General features: G+C 39.7%; 1 protein-coding gene across 1 annotated transcript; it reads right to left on the bottom strand.

Annotated features, from left to right (window-relative positions):
* Positions 1 to 1,735: 1,735 nt before the first annotated feature.
* Positions 1,736 to 18,089, bottom strand: ptpdc1a (protein tyrosine phosphatase domain containing 1a). Its single transcript, XM_036531193.1, has 10 exons — positions 17,903 to 18,089; positions 9,255 to 9,353; positions 7,171 to 7,342; positions 6,727 to 6,807; positions 6,220 to 6,338; positions 5,285 to 5,422; positions 3,816 to 5,002; positions 3,167 to 3,352; positions 2,568 to 2,678; positions 1,736 to 2,483 (listed from the first exon to the last, which is right to left on the bottom strand). The coding sequence occupies exons 1-10, from the start codon at positions 17,973 to 17,975 to the stop codon at positions 2,349 to 2,351; spliced, it is 2,301 nt and encodes a 766-aa protein (XP_036387086.1). The 5' UTR covers positions 17,976 to 18,089; the 3' UTR covers positions 1,736 to 2,348.
* Positions 18,090 to 19,005: the final 916 nt, after the last annotated feature.

Raw genomic sequence — 19,005 nt, 5'->3', positions numbered from 1 at the left:
ACAGCAGATGAGGTTACCATGCTCTGGGTAGCATGCTGGTCACGAATCATGCAGTTTATGTGTCATCTGCAGACAAGCAAGGAATCCAGCAATGGTTCAACCGACCCAATGACCAACAAAGCCAGCATAGCATGATGCAGCACGCCAGCTAACCTGTAACTATGCAAATAGCTTGAGCTGAGTAGACAATAGAAACTTTTTATGAAAATAATAGAGTGCATCCACTACAAAAAGACTACTAAGAAGTTTTAAAGACTGTAGCTTTCTCAATTACCATGGACTTTATAGTCAACATTCCAGTACGCACTCCATAATGTTATAACTTTCAGTTTTTTCATCCCAAAACATCTTGCTTCCCTCTCCACTTTCACCAGCTGCACGTCTCATCAGTGAATACCCACCCATAAAATAAAATTAATAGCTGATAATGATATTGCTTACTTGTACAACTGTTTTTTTTTGTTCTTTTCTACAACTGCCCGCATAATAACACTTGTGAATATCCTTTCTTTTGGGAAAACGAACTATAGTCAGCGGAAAAATGTTTGGCCCCCTAGAAATTAATCATACACAGAATAATCCTGCTCACAACCATAATGATCTGAGCCTGGAACAAAAATAATCAGTGCATATTGACAAATTAATAATCTCTAATCTGTTCACGCAGCTAATGTTATAGAAATACATCCAGAAGAAATTGTTGTAATGTAAATGGGTTATATATTTCATTTCATCCTTTCATTCAGTTTTCATTTGAGAGTATTACAACAGGTATTACAACAGGTATTTTCAGGTATATTCATTTCAACTGCATGTACCTTTCCACTATCCAGTAGCTGTGGAAATCTACAGATGAAATAAAGCCTGGATGATCATGAAGAGTTTGAACAACCCTCTTAGATTAATAATCGTTGACAGCACCACAAACAAAAAGCATGAAACATTTGTTTTCTCCTTCAAGAACATTTAATTTTGAATTTAGGAATGTTATGATGAAAAAATAAATTTTGTCCAAATATGTAGCTGAAAAGGAATATTCAGTAAATACAATGTCTCAAGTAAACCTGAAATGCAGGAATGTTACAGAATGGTTAAAATCCCTTCAAATATTAAGCTTGAACAGTATATTTCTGTCAGTTGTCTAGTTTTGCTGTGTGATGTAGCTGGTGCTGCATGTCACCAGATGCCTACTCGACAGAAAGCTATGCTTCCATTATTGAAGCATGAGGTCAGGGTTGGAACACAAGATAATCAAAAGGTTACAGTGCTCAGTTCAATAGTGCTTTTCTTTACGGTCAGTACATATTTCTCTTACCAACATACATGAATATTATTTAAGAGATACAAGTATGTATTTATCCTAGGATAAATTCTGTCAAACGGCAAAGTGCTAAGCTGTAGCCAAAAACTATGATATGCTATAGCTAAAAAACGTCTTTAACAAAATCAAAGAGCAGTTTCATTTTTGTCAAAAATATGTTTTCCTTTCAATCTCAAACAGAACAAATTTTTTGACAAAATATAATGGTGCTTAAAGGTATTCTTTTTTCAGGTAATGCTAACAGCATTATGACAGGTTATTCTACAGGTTTACAGGAATCTTGCATTTTAATCTATTATAGATCTCATCAAAAGATCATGTCAATCATAAAGCAAACCTTGCATTTGTTAGTTCTTTCAATTCTTTTTTACAGTATTCACTTCACTTAAAAATTCCATTAGAAACAAATTAATAAATAAAATATATTGACAATATTTGTCAGGACAATTCAGTTTTGCACAGTGAAAATATTTTTTGGTTTCAATTAAATAGTATAGAGAAAGAGGTGTTTTCTGCACTTGCTGCAGCATGCTGGAAAACTACGTTAATATTTCCAATAATGTTGCTCATCAAATGAGGCTTCGTTCTTTTACATAACATTCAACAACATACAAACAATAACATATATTAAATATAAACTAAACATACACATTAATAATACACATTATTAGTATATTCAAAACACACAGACCTGACTTTACAAAAGACACTGCAGACGACAATTCAAATAAACCTTCAACGGAGCATGATGGCACAAAAACATATGGCAGTTTTTTCTTTCAAAAACATCAACAAAAACAATTACAAGTAGTGTCAAATGAAAAACAGCTTGATGCAGAGATAACATCACGTCTTGAAATACATTCTTTAAAATGGTAACATTATTCAACAAATGAAATTTAAGTAGCAGCAGTGAATCTTGATCTATGCCATAATTCAGTGTGAAATGTAGTAGGTATCATTGCAGAATCATTTTTGCTTTGCCCTGCATGTGGTCTTCCCCTTGAACAGTTCTAACTGAGGGGGCTCAGGGGACTGATATACAGTAACAAGGTGTCTCTAGCTCCTCCATGGCTTTCTTTCTCATGTCATGTAAAACTGGCTTCAGGATCGCTTTCAGGGTCCTGTGCACGGTAATCTCCTCTTCTGAATCAGAACCCATCTGGTTGAAAACAAAGCGGTAATTGACCTAAACTTAAAGCTTTTCAGGTCATTTTGAAATATGGTAGGACTTATGAAAACCTACCTTGGTGAAAGCTTTTATTGTGCGGTCCAGAACAGCGGCTTCAGCCTCCTCTGGTATTGTCTTTAAATGTGCTACACAATGTAGAATGCACACCAGCGTCTGTTTGGGGCCCTACAGAGTATGGAGTGGAATGTTTATTATTTGCACAACACTGTATTTCCTTTGAATGTAAGGGTCACATTTTAGTTTGAGCCCAGCAGCTCAATGAGTTGGACCTTCTCTCAACATCCATGGCGCGAAATAACCACATATGCAAAATCGTCAGGCTGCCTGAGCATCGTACTGGGTAAAACAAAGAAAAATGCACTGAGATTCCACTGCAAAAAATGACATGGTTTATTTTTATGACATTTCACAAACTGATTTGTTGGCTTTTTCCCCCACTCAGGTCAGGTAAAGACTGTATAATTGCTCAGTCGTTAAAAGAGCATCAGTCAAAATGGCTTAGTAAAGCATTGGTATTTCAAGCCTGCTTCCAGTCAGATTAATCAGAGCTGCAGCAGGAAAAAATATTGGCAAAGACTGCATCTCAGAAAGAACACGGAGACAAAGCATGCCACTCACATACAGCCACACTTCGGTCTGGTAAAAACCCTTACCTTGTCCATTGAGCTGAGGGCAAGCTGCAGGTCCTGGTGGTTCCTGTCTAGGGCCTGGACATCCTCTTTGGTGATGATGGGTTCCTTCAGCTGCTCCAGCCAGGACCACATGATGCCCGCCAGGACGACGGGGTCTCGCTCTGTGCACATCCGCTCCCATGCCCCCTCTCTGGAGTTGAGCTCCGTCTGTAAGGTCAAACTAGTCACCTTGTCTGTATCACCTCATCTGCCGAGGCACTGATCACTAAAGTGTGTTACGTAGGCATCCACTGGAAAAGCCTTCCAGCACGTCATCATGCAGCTAACAGAGGTTATAGCCCATTTTACTCAAAGCACCTTATCTTAAGTTTCCATTTTACAATTTTATTCAACTTTTTTTGAATTTTATTCAATTTTATTCAGATTTGCTTTAATGAAATGGTGGGCATCATGTCAATGCACTCAGCTGGCCACCTTTCCATTGTAGTTGTAGTAGTTCCAGTGGTTAAAAGTGATCTAATTTGTTACATAAAAACTGACTTTGAGGACATTTTACAAGTGATAACATACGAGTGATAGCCTTACTTGTATCATGACAATGTAGAAATCAGCAGCCACTGCAAAATGCTGTGATGAAGACACATTTTACCTGTATGTCACTGCACCATACCTGCCAACTTGAGACTTTCTGTCTGTGCTCCTCCCAATCCTCGTCTAGCTCTACTGCTAATGCTTGAGCCACCCGCAACCGCCGTGCATCCGGAGGGAGTTCTGCCTGGAGGGTGAAAGTGGGGATCTCTGGCGATCTATCTATTTCATCATTGCCATCTCCAGTATGAAACTCTGGAGCCTCGACTGGTGATGTTCTCCCGGTGGATTGGTTCTGATGGGCCACTGCTTTGCGCTCGGCTTGCCAGGCTGATACTACAGCTCTGCTGTTGACCTTCTCGCCCCTCTCTGTGCAGCCCAGGGATAAGCTACGGTGCCCGCCTTTCAGGGGCCTCCTCCTGTGAAACAGGGGGGACTCTGATTTCTCGTGGGCTGCTTTCGACTGCTCCCAGATCGAGCTGGTGGAGCTGTAGAGCAAGCCCTGCTTGTGGGAGAGTGGGACAGAAGACGGAATGGCCTCGTGGGGCTCATGGTCCTCCGCCAGGTTGTTCTGAGACAAGCACTGCTTGCTCAACGTGTTGGTAAAGGGTTTGGCCTCCTGGACAGCCAGAGGGCTGTCTACCAGGATCCAGGTTACTCCAACCCTGTGCACGTCAGATTCACTGTAGCTCTTCCGCAGGCAGGGCCCAGATTTGATACGTCCGCCATTTTGTCTGTTCCACAGTGGGTCCAAGTCGTGATCGCTGGGGAGCACTGCATCATTGGCTGGCACCGAGGGCAGTTTGGGCAGACTGGGTGGGCGTGGAGAGGGCACACTGATGCCCTTCCCTATCATCTCTTTTCCCAGCTGTTGGATGGCCTGCTGAGAGACGGTTTTCTCCACCTCCGCCGTGAGGTCAGGGATCTCCAAGACCTCCTCCTGAATGACCTGTCGGTTCTCCGCAATATCCAACAGCAGCTTGCAGACGACGTGCACGATTTTTGGCGTGTTTTTCAGCTGCCGCGCCTCGTATCCATGCAGCAGGTGGCGCTGACGTGTCAGGTACTGGGACAGGGTGACGGGGTTGGCTTTGGGCTCAGCGCAGGAAAAGACGTTTCTCAATGGGACCAAAAACTGAGCAAATTCCCTGACACACAGCAGCTGCCCTCTGGTCTGGATCGAGTTTGGTCTTTTCGCTCGCATAAACAGAATGGCCTGGTCAGCACTCATCCTTGTAGTAAACACTAAGTAACAGGCCAATAACACACCTGTACAAAACAGTGATGAAAAATTAATAAATGGAACCCTGTCTTTTCAATTCTTTCTGCAGTTTTCTATTTTATTGATACCTAATCCTGACTTCACAGTTGATGCATTAATCAAGGAATTAGCAAAGCCTCATTAATAGGAATTACAAATGAACTCAGGATGCACAATCTCAAAGGACCAGGACTTAATTACACTTAAGTGTCCATGTGGGAGCTTTATATTCTCCACCTTACATGAAATGAAAATCAATTTTAGTTCTGTTCTCATTATTGTTTTTTTACCTGTTCTTCCAAGCCCTGCATGACAGTGAACAGCCATTTTTCCCTCCTGGATCGCAAATGACATCACCTTGACCATGTCGAGGATCGTAGTAAGAGAAGCCACACCATAGTCTTTCCATCCAAAATTGTAAAAATAAACTAAAAGAAAAATTATTGTGTCAGTCGTCATGTTTCAAATATATAATAAAAATTATAATCATCACATTAACTATGCATAGTGCCCCCAACTATAAATATTCAAAATGTAGTTGATTTTCAGTATGTGCTAGTCATTACAATGATTCAATTGCAATAGAAGAGAATAAAATGCAAGTTTTGGTAACAAAGTGAATTTCAAGAGAAAAATTTGACAGCATGGGTTAACAGATGCTGACATGGGAGAAGAAGGCTCATGTGTCATTCACATGAATTGTGGAATCTGACGTCTGCACTCCTTGCTAATGCATAGTCAAAGTAGAGAGACACAAGTCTAATTATTGTATGGTCTTTGATAGTAAAAGAAATGCCTGTCTTTTTAAACTTTGAACAGAACAGAATTTAGTACCAAATCTGAATGCACCTGAAAGTGAATTTAAGGTTTCCAAACTTAAACTCGTATTTAACGTATGTAATGAAATTGATATGAAACTGAATTGATCAAACTCAGTTAATGCATTCAATAACTGCAATGCAAGTTTAGTTTTTTTTCAGAACTGAAATCACTCCATATCATCTAAAACAAGGATTTGCTTTTTATAATGCATTATATCTTCAATACTTCAAAGAATAATTAATAAATGCAATACAAAATGTTCCATAGGAGACCTCTTACGCCCTTCTGACTGCCCATTTGCTGTTGGTGAAAAATAATTACTTTTCATCCTTGGTGAATAGGCAGGAATCCATTAGCGCTAAGCCAATAATTAGGATGGAAGAATAGCGAAGGTGTGACTCACTGCCTGCCTCCATGAAGGTCTCAGGTCGGTACGTGAAGCCGCTCTCCTGCTCTAGCGGGTAGCCACAGCTGGCATGCTCTCCTGGGCGCTGTAGGTTAATTACTGTCCTCAGGCCGCACCTGCACAGGGACAGAGTCACAGTCAGCAAAGCCACACGTGGCAGCATCACGTCCCTCTTCTCTCCGTCAGTGTCATCACGCAGCTACACAAGCTCCGAATCTCAGTGCCACCATGCACCTACACAAGATCCGACCCTCAGAGCCACCATGCACCTCCACAAGATCCGACCCTCAGAGCCAGTTCCCACACTGGAAAGGGGATTTAGGCTTTTTCAGAACTTTCTGATAACACATGCTGTTGGACTTATCCAGGTCCAGTATATCCATATTTTGCATTTGCAAGAATCCTTTTTAAAATGTATTACTGTATCATCATACGACACATTGATTACTTCCTCATTACCATTAAAATGGAGCAATTTCAGCTCAAAAAGTGCAGTTTTTATACCTTTGAAACTGGTCGATGATGTTGTATTTCTCAATGATTTCTGTAGAAGGCCTTGCCATAGCCAGCAAGTTGTCTGTGATCCTGAAATGAACAGCATGTTTACATGAATGAGTACTATTCAATGAGTATTTATTACAATGCTCAAATCACCTTCAGATCTGCAGTCCTCTTCACACTTAACACTCCAAGTGAGTAAGTGCACTTTCATTAATGCATTTATTTTGAGCTAATCTGATATAAATATCAACCTTGATACCTGCAGCTGAATGCAGCTCTATCATGCCTACAATCAAATAAAAATACACTACTAGCAAATAATTTTTTGGCTGAAGTGTGGCCAACCACATGCACTGACTTGATGATTTGAAATTCAGGGTAAAGAGTCTTTCGGGCCAGTTTTGACAAGCGGAACATTTAAAACCTGCAAGATGCTGTGCTGCTTACCAGGAGGAGTAGAGCCCCTTGATGGCCTGCTCCTCGTCGCTCCAGCGGGAGGGGTTCTCGTACTTGCAGGCTCGCCCTCCACACGCCATGGAACACTGCATGTGGCCCGGGATTACGTGCCTCAGCGTCTCCCCTACCTTCGTGTACTTCGCAGTGGGGACCCTGGTGCTCACTGGAGGCAAGGAGGAGAGGGAAAATCAGGAATGCACAGGAAAACAGGAACACGGTGTTCAATCTCACGCCACTCTCATTGTTCCCACCACACCACACATTCAGACCCTCCGCTTTTCCCCTATTGCCACACTTATTCCTGATATTTTCCAACGCCGTAGAGTCCTAGCAACAGCGTGTCTTCGGAGGAACGTAACCATCTCACAACCTTCATGTTGGCCAAGACTCTTAACCTCTTACTGACGTCTGCCTTTAAACGTACATAACTGATCTGCAGCAAAAGATGCCCTGACTAAATCACCACGAGGACAAGATGGTGAGTTTGCCAAGTGCTACCAGCAGAACAAGCAGTCAACAGAGGAGTTTTAAGAGAAAGGCGAGGCTGTTCTGTTAGCATTACGTTTCCTTCCTCTCAGGTCTGCGTGAGCCTCCGCCATGCTGAGCGCGACCATGACCCTCTGAGTGGAAGAGGACAGGATCTCCACCGCCGAGCTGCGCCGCCTCTGAAGAACTTTGAGGAGGACATCGGAGGCAGAGTGCCGCCGGCTTTTCCTCAGACCGCTCAGAATCTCCCCGGCCAGGGACCTGCGGACATGGCGCTGCATGGCGCACGACGAATGCCTATCCTTCCACTACCGCCGTCTGCTGAAGCCGAGGCGTCAGATGAATGGCACTCCACAAACAGTGAGTCATCATTGTACAATAGCCCGGTGGCACAAAAGTGTTATGAGAGGCCAACACAATCCGTCAGTTCATCGGTTGCGCTTGAAACGTCTCCATGGCAACCAGCTACTAAGTCATCAGTGGGAGGCTGTGTGAAGTCTCTTTGTGTACATGCTGAAATAAAATGAGTTGTGAAAAGACCTGATTTACCGTGGACCTTTACATGGAGAAACAAGCATCTGATCGCAACACCATAATTACTGCACAATCTGATGATTTAATTAAACCATGTTCTACCCTATTTATTTCATTTATATTGCTGCATATACATTTTATGTAACTTGAGGAGTATTTCATGGGAAAATTCAGGTGATGCTGTACTTAGCTGCTTTACGCATTCACTAGCCCTTTTAAACCCAAGCTGTCTTCTGGCCAGTGCAAACATTCAGCTGGAACGAGCTGCATCTGTGAAACTGATCTAGGTTTTTGTTTAATGCATGGGAGAAACAGTTGTAACATGTTTCATTTGGAAATGTGGCAACGATTTTGGCATGACCCATACAGGGAAATGTATGTAGTGTACACGAATGAATAACTTTAGCCTTTAGGTCTTTATTGTTGCAATTAAGTCCAAGACTCATTATGCCAGTTTCAACAGGACAGACACTCCCAGTTTTCAAACATTCAGGTTCTCAGTTACATAGAGAACCTACAGTATGTCTCTTTGACCAGAAGTGTAAGTTCCTTCAAGCTGTTTTAAGTGGAAGATGGTCAAGTGTGACAGCAATTGTAAAAGTTATTATCCTGTTGTCTTGTCTGCAACCCATCCAACTATATATAAAAGTGGTATTACAGAAAAAAATAAAACAGCATCAAAAATCCAAACTGACTCATAGATGAAATATTACAGGTTTTTAATTAAGACAAATTATCAATGGTATGAGAATGTTTGCTCTGCTTTGTAACTGAAACTATGCTGAAAATACCAGAAGCCCATTGTGAGGTATTTCATGATTAATTTCATGATTGTTTTGTTGTAACGCTGTTTCTACTTCCTATAAATGTCCTCATCATTAATATCAACTCTGGAATAACTATTACTACCATTAATTATACCATTTATAATTCAATCCATGGCTCCATTTGCTGGTCATGTCTTCTTGATGATTCTTGATTACTTCAGTTTACATAAATGTACTTCTTTGTAGGGCTGTGGATTGAGCGTCACTTCTGTGACAGTAACTGCCTACCTGGAGGATCCCTCTCCATCTCTGAGGTATGCTCCCCACTGCGGGCTCCAGCGGTGGAGTAGGGCGGGTCACTCAGCACACCTGCTGCCATGGTAGAGCCTGGAAGGTGGGAGCAAGCATTGTGTGAAGACAGGAGCCTTAGCTCAGCACTGAGGCTAAAACAAACAGCAGGCAAGCGAGGCATTCGGAGAGGAGGCGTCTGTTGCCCGGCAAGACGCCCCTGGGAGAGACAGGCATGCAAAATGAGTCACTGTGTCACTGCCTGGCCAATGAACTCTAAGGAGATAGGCGTGGTCTCACCCCTGAGAAAGGTGCTGTCTGTGTCATTGAGATATCGTGTTGTGGAGTTCAGTGTAGCTCACACACTCACACACATACAATGCAGAATGACAGCAAAAATGTAATATATAAGTATTAAAAAATCAAAGCATACCGGAAGCAGTGGATGTTTAACTGTGTTGGCAAATTTCCCAGAGTATCATGTTTAGTGTTCACATGGTACTCCTTGCCACAGTAACCTGGATAAGCTAAGTGTGCAAGTGATGCTATCACAATGTCCTTGCTGGAAGATGCTACCCATGTGCACCTTCAATTATTGATAGGATTACCTAATCCCCTGAGCATTGTACTAATCTTAAGCAACACTTCTTAATTTACAAAATTGATTTATCTGTCAAGAGAGGATGTTACACAATGCTTGCCATGTGTCAATTTAACACCAGGGATCTCTGCATATCAGTAGCCAACTGTTAACCTCTCACATTACGTCTGTTACTGCAGTGACTGTCATTACACAAGCCAAACACAGTTTCTGGAAACTTCCATCTGTTGAACATTCTGTGTTATCTCAGGGGTGTGAGTGACTTCTGGAAACATATTCCTATGTCTCCTAAAACAATGAACAACAAAATATCTTATTATATATTGAGTAGCCTATGTTCTTCCTCTGAGGTGTGAATTAACTTAATTAGCCAAAATATCCTTAGTTAGTTGTTTTGATATAGTGCAAAGTGTTGTTGGTTGTTTTGATATAGTGCAAACCAAAAAACACAACTATACAACTCCTAATAAGATATAATTGTATCTAATACTTTGTTTGAGGTCACTTAGAATTATTTTAACATGCACTGGATATCACATGTTTAATTCATAGTGTAAGGTTAGAATACTATGACTGTTGGACAGTATTTTCAGACTCATTTACATTGTACGGTAACATTACACTTCTCCTTACAAACTGATACTACACTTAGACTGTGTTCACACCATCCAACTAAACCATCTGAGGTCTTTCAGTGACTCTGTGGCTGACAAGCTATTCATCTGAAATTGCTTTTTTAAACCATTGTGCCCATTGAGTATTGCAACAATATAAACAGCAAATAAAAATCTATTATGTATGAATATGGTATTGTCAGTAAACAGACCTTTGTTGCATGATCTGTTGCAAAAGCGTGATAACGAGGTCAGGTCGTATAGCCAAATTGCCACTAATCAAAGCTATTTATAGGGTACACCCAATCTTCAGTGCATCCCATTGGGACACCATTTTAAGGTGACTCAGTGCAATGTGTTGTCTCAGCTCCTTGTGTGTTCGTACAGGTGTGGGTGTGTGTGTTTGCTCATTAATGTGTGAGTGGGCAGTCATTTCTTTGAGTGGTCATTAGAATTTTATGTGTACACTAGTGTGAAATCATATGTGTCAGTGTGAGACAGAGAGAGAACGGGAGAGAGACAGGCAGAAAGCGATTGTGTATAACTGACTCAGAGCGTGGGATGTTAAAAGTATCACCCACTAGGCTTGTGAATAAACAAACATGGATAAAACTGGTGTTGTTCACACATTCTTCACTCAGTATCAGTTTGTGGTGTCCAGAGTAATTGGTAAGATTAATTAAAAGCATCCTTGTGTTTTATGTATGAAATAAATCCAAGCAGCATGTGTATTTCAGCCAAAATGAATCAAAACAATATGCTGGACAGTATGGTATCTTTACACATTTAAATAACAGTCTCTAAAGATGTGTAAAAGCATATCCTATGAAAAACATCTACAGGCATAATTTTATTAATCAAATGTTAATTCAGCAGGAAATTCATAAAGCACAAACCCAACACTACCGTACTTGTGCTAGAGCAGTTCTCAAGTCACGCTGTAATAATTTCCATCTAAGTCGGCACCCCATAGTAACTTCCGCCTTACGTATTGCAAAAAATAAATCAGTCTGAAATATAAGTTTTAGCAAGATGATAGATGGTTGTAAGAACACTAGACAGGGCTTCTGATAAATATTTTATCCATGCATTTTCTTCTTTACACCAATATGAGATATTTTGTTCATTAATATAATAATGAATTATAATGTTGACAATGATAAAATTGGTATCATCTGAAAACAATCACATAGCTAGCAGTCATTTTTGACAGAATTACAGAAAACGCATGATATAGGTGCTGAGTTTATCATTAAAAAACAGATAACCATACCTCATCATCAAGGGGTTTCATAGTTTAACTGGATTACTTCACAAGATTAAAACAGAAGCAGTACCTTTTACTCTGGTTGATAGGAGTCATTTAAATGACAGATACTTGTAAATGTCTACATGTAATGTCTGAGTATAGATTTTGACATTTTTTGTTTAGTATGTAATATTATCCAAGCATCACAACCCAAACCATCAACACGCAATAAAAGGATTATCAGGTGAAAGGTTGTTCTGACACTTGTGTTTGCTATGAAGCAGCAGGTAAGCTCTTGGTGAGTTTTTGAGAACTGGGAGGATATGGATCTGATGATGTGCACTACACCAAGGTCACAACAAGGAAAAGGAAGATGAATTTCAGCCCACTTCCATAATCTGTTGTAGGCAGCATTTCATTTGGCACCTTTAAATTACTGTTCTTTTTCATCTACCAGCTTGCTCATGGTTTAACAATAGCTGGATATGTTCACAAAAAGATAACAAGCATAACTTACCACAATGTAACCTCAAGTGCCGCAATCTTGGCAACAACTTGCTTCAATGAGTGGACAGCCAAGTTAAAAATAACACAATTTATAATAGCTGACAATGAGCAGAATACAAAAAAAAAATCTTCTCACAATCTGTACTGCTACGAGCAATCTCAAAAAATACTGTATTTATTTACTAAAAAATAACTAACCAATATTAAATCCCCTCATTATAATATTTTGTTAACCAGTGACTGATTTAGACTCCCTCTTCACCATTTTCTTAAAAAATGTTTTCATGACAGCACCTTTGAAATACTTTTCATTACATTAACCACAAAGACTTCACAACATGCGTATGTGCAATTTACCATTAAACCATTAAAATTCTTCGCCGTATGATTTAATTTAATACTCCATCCATATGTTGGTATTCAGTGTATCTGATCTCCCCATAGAAAAGGTCAGTATGGGCTGAGAGAAGCATCCAACAAGACATCATGTCAGATTCCTCACAATTCATTGTCCTGGTTGGGGGTGCTGCCATAGACTGTATGGTGAGTTAGCTATGAATGAGGAGGAGGGGGGACGTGAGTCAATTACGCAATACATCAACGGTACCACAAGGCTCCAGCTACACACATAAGCTTATCTTCACACGGAGTAGTTTGACACACTGCCCTACATTAAGAGCTTTAGAAAGAGCACCACAAGAAGATGACTGGACGCCAAGGTAATGTTTACTCTTACAAAACCAAATGAATGATTTGCATCAGAAAACTTTCACACAAGAGTACGTTCCTTACCAGTAACACCCTGAAGAGACTAATGGTCATCCGCATCTTTGCTAATGAAAGTCATGTTAAAAAAAAAATTTACTAAATAAAACAATCAGAGGCATGAGTCGTTACCCTCAGGTTTTACAGAAGAATGGCACCACTAGTAGGTTCATACCAGTACACACCGTTTGCACCCATACAGTATCCACATCAGGTGCCTCGCCCTTCTCACTGGCCAGCTGGTCTCTGTTGGTCTCAATGAGGAGACCAGTGTATCCATCAATCCACCACAGTCTACTTCCTTTTTCTGTCTGCCATCTATGTCGCCACAGACCTCTGTGGTGACGGTAGGGATGTTACACTGTGACCTGCACTATACGTGTAGGTAAATAACAGAGTCCTCCCACTGTAGTAAGGGGCGGAGAAAGCAGCGGACATGGATGACTCCCACTGACTCCCGCAGGTCTAAAATGGCACTGGGAACGAAAAATTAGACAGCTATTTCTGCTTCCCCCTGGATTAACCAGCTAATCCTATTACTCCAGAATAGGATTTGAAAATTCAGTAAAGATGACTCGCAAAGTAAATTTGACTCATTTAACAATACAGAAATTACTAGATCATATATTCAAATACCTACATTCAGATAATAATTAAAATAAAATGATTCAGCCTCCAAGAGCTATATCAAAGTAATGCTATTATTTACAATGCAAATAATTAATAATAGTATTGTCACAGTTTTCTTGCCTTAAACAAGAAATTATTGCGTTATTAACAGACTGCAATTTGCAGTACAAAATTACATACCAAATACATTCCTGTGAATCAATTACCTCACAAAATATTTTATAAAATATATGTGTATTGGTATGCCGAATATTTGCAACTACTTCATACACATTCCCTAGTTACCTACTTTTTCCTATGATATATACTCCACTAAAGATGTTTATGTATGTAAATGCATAAGGATTGCATCATAACATCCATTCAGATTAGTTACAAAATATTAAATGAAATTGTGACATCACCAGACAAAGATGAAAGTAATGCCAAGAAGCAGGAAAAATGTGTTTGATAACTCAGCTGCAGTAAGGCAGCTACAAACCATATTTCCCTCAGGTACTGTAAACTAAAGCACCTTACCTAAACTAGGTCCCTTACAATATTGATCTACACATTGAAGCATGTAAATTATGCAGACATGATGGGTAAATCTTGACCTGTACACGTGAATTATAACTGGATGGATGATCTGTCCAAGTACTATGCTTCCAATAGTGTACTGGCGTTTGTGTCGTCATGTATATTCAGTGGGCCACAGCAAATTGATTTTTAAGGAGGGATAAAACAACTTAGCGGTATGATCTTATATTCTCATCAATGGGAGCTTCTACTTAATTAAGCTCTGGCTAGTTCAGACCTGCAAAATGATGTCAGCAAGGTGCTTGCTAATTAGAACACTGTTCACACGCAGCTGGTATAAATATACCTTGTTTGCCATTCAAGGCAAAACATTGTTTTATGTTGCCAAGTTACTGTTAGTTTCTCTTACCTTTTAAAACATTACAACTAAAGCCGCAAGACAAGACCAGTTGCTGAATGCATAACAGCGAAATCATTATGCTACAAACTCTTCATTATTCCACTGCTATATACGTGAGAGATCAGAGAGCAGCTGATGCTTTTGAAAATGAAAAGGGTGTGATAGCTGTTACCAGAGAGATTTCACCCCCTCAGAGATGCCCCTGGGATGTCTATCTGCAAGTCAGCAAATGACTGAATCTTTGCACAACTCAAAGGGAAAGTTGAGTTCATTTGCTTGGTAGAAATACATATTGTCAAAGGAAAATGCCTCAAGTATTCAGCTAAAACTATGCCAAAAAATGTTTATTGCTTATACTCTGAAACAAATATTGTTCTACCTCTATCTTCAGGAGAAAGAGTCAGCCGTAAGGATGCTTTAATTAGACTAGCATGGGTGTTTTCTCCCCAAAGAATTTAGTCCACAACCTGCAAGAAATCCACTGAGACAATATGCATCTTCTATCAGCTTTCAGATGGTTTTACCGTAACCCAAATATTGGTGCGTAGGCCTAATCTTGAGCATTACACCATTTTTATGGTTATTTTAATTCTGCCATGTGTTATGAAAATTAGGTGTAATATTCAAAATTAGGCCTCATGTTAATATTTTTGTTTTCTGCTGTAAGCTGCTCGTTTCAGCAACAGATTGTCCATATATACAAAAACACACACATTAGGCATACAGCATCTTCAACCCCCTAAAAATACAGCCTTTGCCAATTATAACACAATGTGTGAACAACTTCTACAGCACCTGTTAAGCCTTCCCCAGCTAGTTACCGGTGATGCTGCTACATGTATAAATACTATATAAAGTATCACTGTTTTATCACTAAAATTGCTTCATTTTCCAAAGGTCAAGCAAAATGCGGTGGTGGGAAATGATTAGTGCTGGCGTCTCCTCCCATGAAAAACATGAACTCACAGTATGTAACTCGACTGCACTATTCTATCATCCTATGTGTTAAGCCAAACAGGCCATATTCATGGTAGGAGGTACTGACCCAAGAAACCATGAATGTTACAACACTCTTTTATTGCAGAGCTATTGAAATACCTAATGAACTGGAATTGATCCTCTCATGTATTTTTAAATTAAAATCAGTTTGCAGAGGAGACTGGAGAGTGGCAAATGAGATAAAACAATGAGAAGTGCAACAGGACCCATAAGCGTTCACAGAGCAGAACACCAAAACAAGCAAGCTCACGCCTAACAGGGCAGATTGGATTGTCCGCAGCGGGCTTCTCAGTTTTAAAGGTCTTCTCCGATTAGGTCAGTGTACTTTGGAATTTTCCATATTTTACACCTGCTACAGTTGCTTGTTCCTGTCGCTGCAAATTAAATCTCACTTCTTATCAATTAGTATAGGGCATTGCTAAAGGAACCAGTATATAAACATAACAAACACTTACCTCTTCTTGATAGATTTATATTATTGACTACCAATAGCTCCATGTGATTAACAGCCTCATTAGTATGCACACACAATGTGTACATTCATTTGAATGCATTCTGTGACCCAGAGCAGCATGCTGCTTTGCTCATTTCTCTCTCCAAGTCCATGTTTAATGTAAAACTGTATTTATTAGCTTAGCAGATAGATGCCCTTATACACAGCGACAAAACATTCTGACATATTGACCATTTAGTCAGCTGGACTGACAGGAACAGTCTAGGTTAAACACCTAACATCCCCTTTCAACCTGTAGCCTGTTGGTTAAAAGTCAACTTCTCTAACATCTATGACATATGCAATCATAATAGATAATAATATCTGCTCAAGGTAGCTATTACTATAGTTATAATGTAAATAAATTATCATTATATCATAATATTACTATATTTCATAAATATGTCATTAGAATTTAAATGTTTCTGTGTGTTTTTCATATCAGCAACTCACTGATGTTTAATGAGTTTTCTTAATATCTACAATTTACCCCCAAAAAGGAGGCAATGTTCATTCTTTCAAAAGAAACAGTTTAAAGAATATGGAAGGTACATCATTCAGTTACATCATAGTACATCTGCCCTGAACTGTTCTGTGGGTCTCGGACTGAAAGCAAGTAATGTGCCCTAGTTATCGTAGAACAGCCACAGCTGGCACAAAGACCAATAATGCCCTTTTCTTTTCGCACAGCCTAGCAGCATAATTATTCCCATTGTGTTTAAAATAAGTGTATGGGACAAGGGCGGGGTGTAAAGAACTACACAATACTACAGTTGTCTCCCAAATGACCCTTTACAATTTAAAAACATTTTATTGGCCTCTGGCATCATTCATGGTGAATACAGTCTCTGAAGTGAACATATGGAACTCTTTAGTATGTATTTATTACAGCTGTTTCAAGATAGCAGTCTGAAATTGGTGGCCAGCCTCACTTCTGAGCAAAGATTCGATCTTTTGGTAAAACTCAGACGCAGGCCTATGTCTGTTGTGTGCTTTTGAGGTGAATGCTGAATATTGCACCACAAACTTCTCTAACACCTTTTCTCGATTCTAATACAATACAGTGAAGCTGTTTTTAGGACATAAAATAAACGCTCATCTCTGAGTACGAAAGAAAACCATTTTTCCATGTATGCTGACCTCATGTATGAGTTGCCTCAAAGAGGTTGACATACTTTCATGAATTGAGCTTTGCGACTATAAGGTGCCGACAGAGCACCATGTGAATAGTCTTGTTTCTGTTTTAATTACACAGCAAGGTGCACTTTTAACGTCCGGAATGATAAGGGTATATTGCTAGAAAACTATTCTCTATGCCTGTGTATCAGGAATATTAGTATAATATACACGCTATGCATTTATAGCCCACTATAAAGCTATAAAGTGATATTCCCAATAGCTCGAGCTCACTATAATAACAGCGTGGAGAACCCTGTATTTACAAAACAGAACACAGACTACCCAGCAAACAGGTTACAATGTATCTGACACAATTCCTTACAAATTAGCACTGGCGTGCGCATAATTAATCTTAAATTAATTTAAATACCAATTCGATTGATGATAACAATATAAGAAATAAGATATAATATAGGATGTATGCTATCTCTTTGCTGCTTTTTCTGGTTCATACCGGTGCACATCATACTTTAAACAAGCTCAAAAGCTATTCTATTTTAGGCTTGTGACGATGACGAGCGTGCATGTTTTCAAATCTCTTAGAGACTATGTTTAGGTTAGCCATTCAGCTTCCCAGGCTGTCAGGCAACAGTGTTCACGTCTAGAAAGCTAACCGCTGGCTAGAATTCATTCGTCTTTTGAAGACTAATATTATAGCAAGTTAGCTTCTTAGCTGATGATATATTCCCTACCTGGTTCTTCACTTCCGTTTCTAACCGCTTGTTCAGAGTGTTCCACGCCAAAGCGGCTTACAATAAAAACCATCGCGGTACGGTGAACCCATCTCTCCCGGTTCCCTTGTTAATTTCATTCAATATTGCACTTGTCATGTAGCTCCTTGTATCCCATGTAGTGACATGTTGTCGGCTCAAGGCTGAGTCTCCCATTCGCCGGTCAGGTAGCATGTGACCACGCACAGACTGCGGAAGGTTTCCTTTCAGGAGCGCGTACGGGAAATTACGTTCGAAGCGGGTCTGCTTTCCCTCCTGCTTCATTTCCCGCTTCCACTGCAGGGAATACTGATTTGTCCAGCTGTTCTGGATGTTCATTTAGATGAGAAATAGTTCAAATTTAGGTTTTGACGGTAATTGCATTATTTCTGAAATATATTTTCAGTCCACTACTTGCATCAAAGCTCTATTATTACTGAAGTAAAAATACATATCCTTCAACAACTATTTCTTGCTACTTCAAACACTTTATGAAAACACACGTGCAAGAAAAAATGGAAGGTGCCATACAATGACGTTATTTGAACTGTTTAAAAGTACCTAGTAAGTGAATGTTTTTGGACCCGTATTCATGATGTTTTTCTTATTTTGCATGAAGAATGCCATCTAGTGGTACGAAATTGTTACTACCTCCCAAATCATTTTCTTCTCTAGCATGTGATGTTTAGAACAAGGGTCTAAGACCATGTTAAAGCAGGACACGATTCTGTAAATATTTTCTGAAAATGTGGCATAACGTATGTAGAAAAAAGGGATTGCATTTTGAACATATGTGAACATTTCATGCTAACTGCTGGTCAGTGTGGTGTAGGTAAATATGTATGGAAGAGGTATAACAAGTGTTTTTCACTTTTACTTCATAACCCATTTCCAAGAGTGGGACTCAATCCACATTCTGGGAGCCAAAGTGCTGGAAAACACTGTCATTCAAATATTTCGGTTAAAATATTTTTACTATATATTCTGCCAAAATATGTGATTGGATAGACATTATAAAAGGCCAATGTTTGTAAATTATTTCATGTAACATTTACACATTTCTTCATGATCACTGCTTTATCCTT

Source organism: Megalops cyprinoides, chromosome 6, assembly GCF_013368585.1.
Source record: "Megalops cyprinoides isolate fMegCyp1 chromosome 6, fMegCyp1.pri, whole genome shotgun sequence".
Classification (NCBI taxonomy): domain Eukaryota; kingdom Metazoa; phylum Chordata; class Actinopteri; order Elopiformes; family Megalopidae; genus Megalops; species Megalops cyprinoides.
The sequence above is the reverse complement of the archived record's forward strand: the minus strand, read 5'-3'. Positions and strand labels throughout refer to the sequence as shown.

Bases quoted from the DNA above. Each gene is read 5' to 3' on its own strand.
- ptpdc1a (XM_036531193.1), bottom strand. From the start codon at position 17,975: ATGGTTTTTATTGTAAGCCGCTTTGGCGTGGAACACTCTGAACAAGCG. The intron at 5,423-6,219 runs GTGAGTCACACC...TTTTTCTTTTAG, and splicing joins GACCTTCATGGAGGCAGGCA to TTTATTTTTACAATTTTGGA. The intron at 3,353-3,815 runs GTATGGTGCAGT...TTGACCTTACAG, and splicing joins AGAAAGTCTCAAGTTGGCAG to ACGGAGCTCAACTCCAGAGA.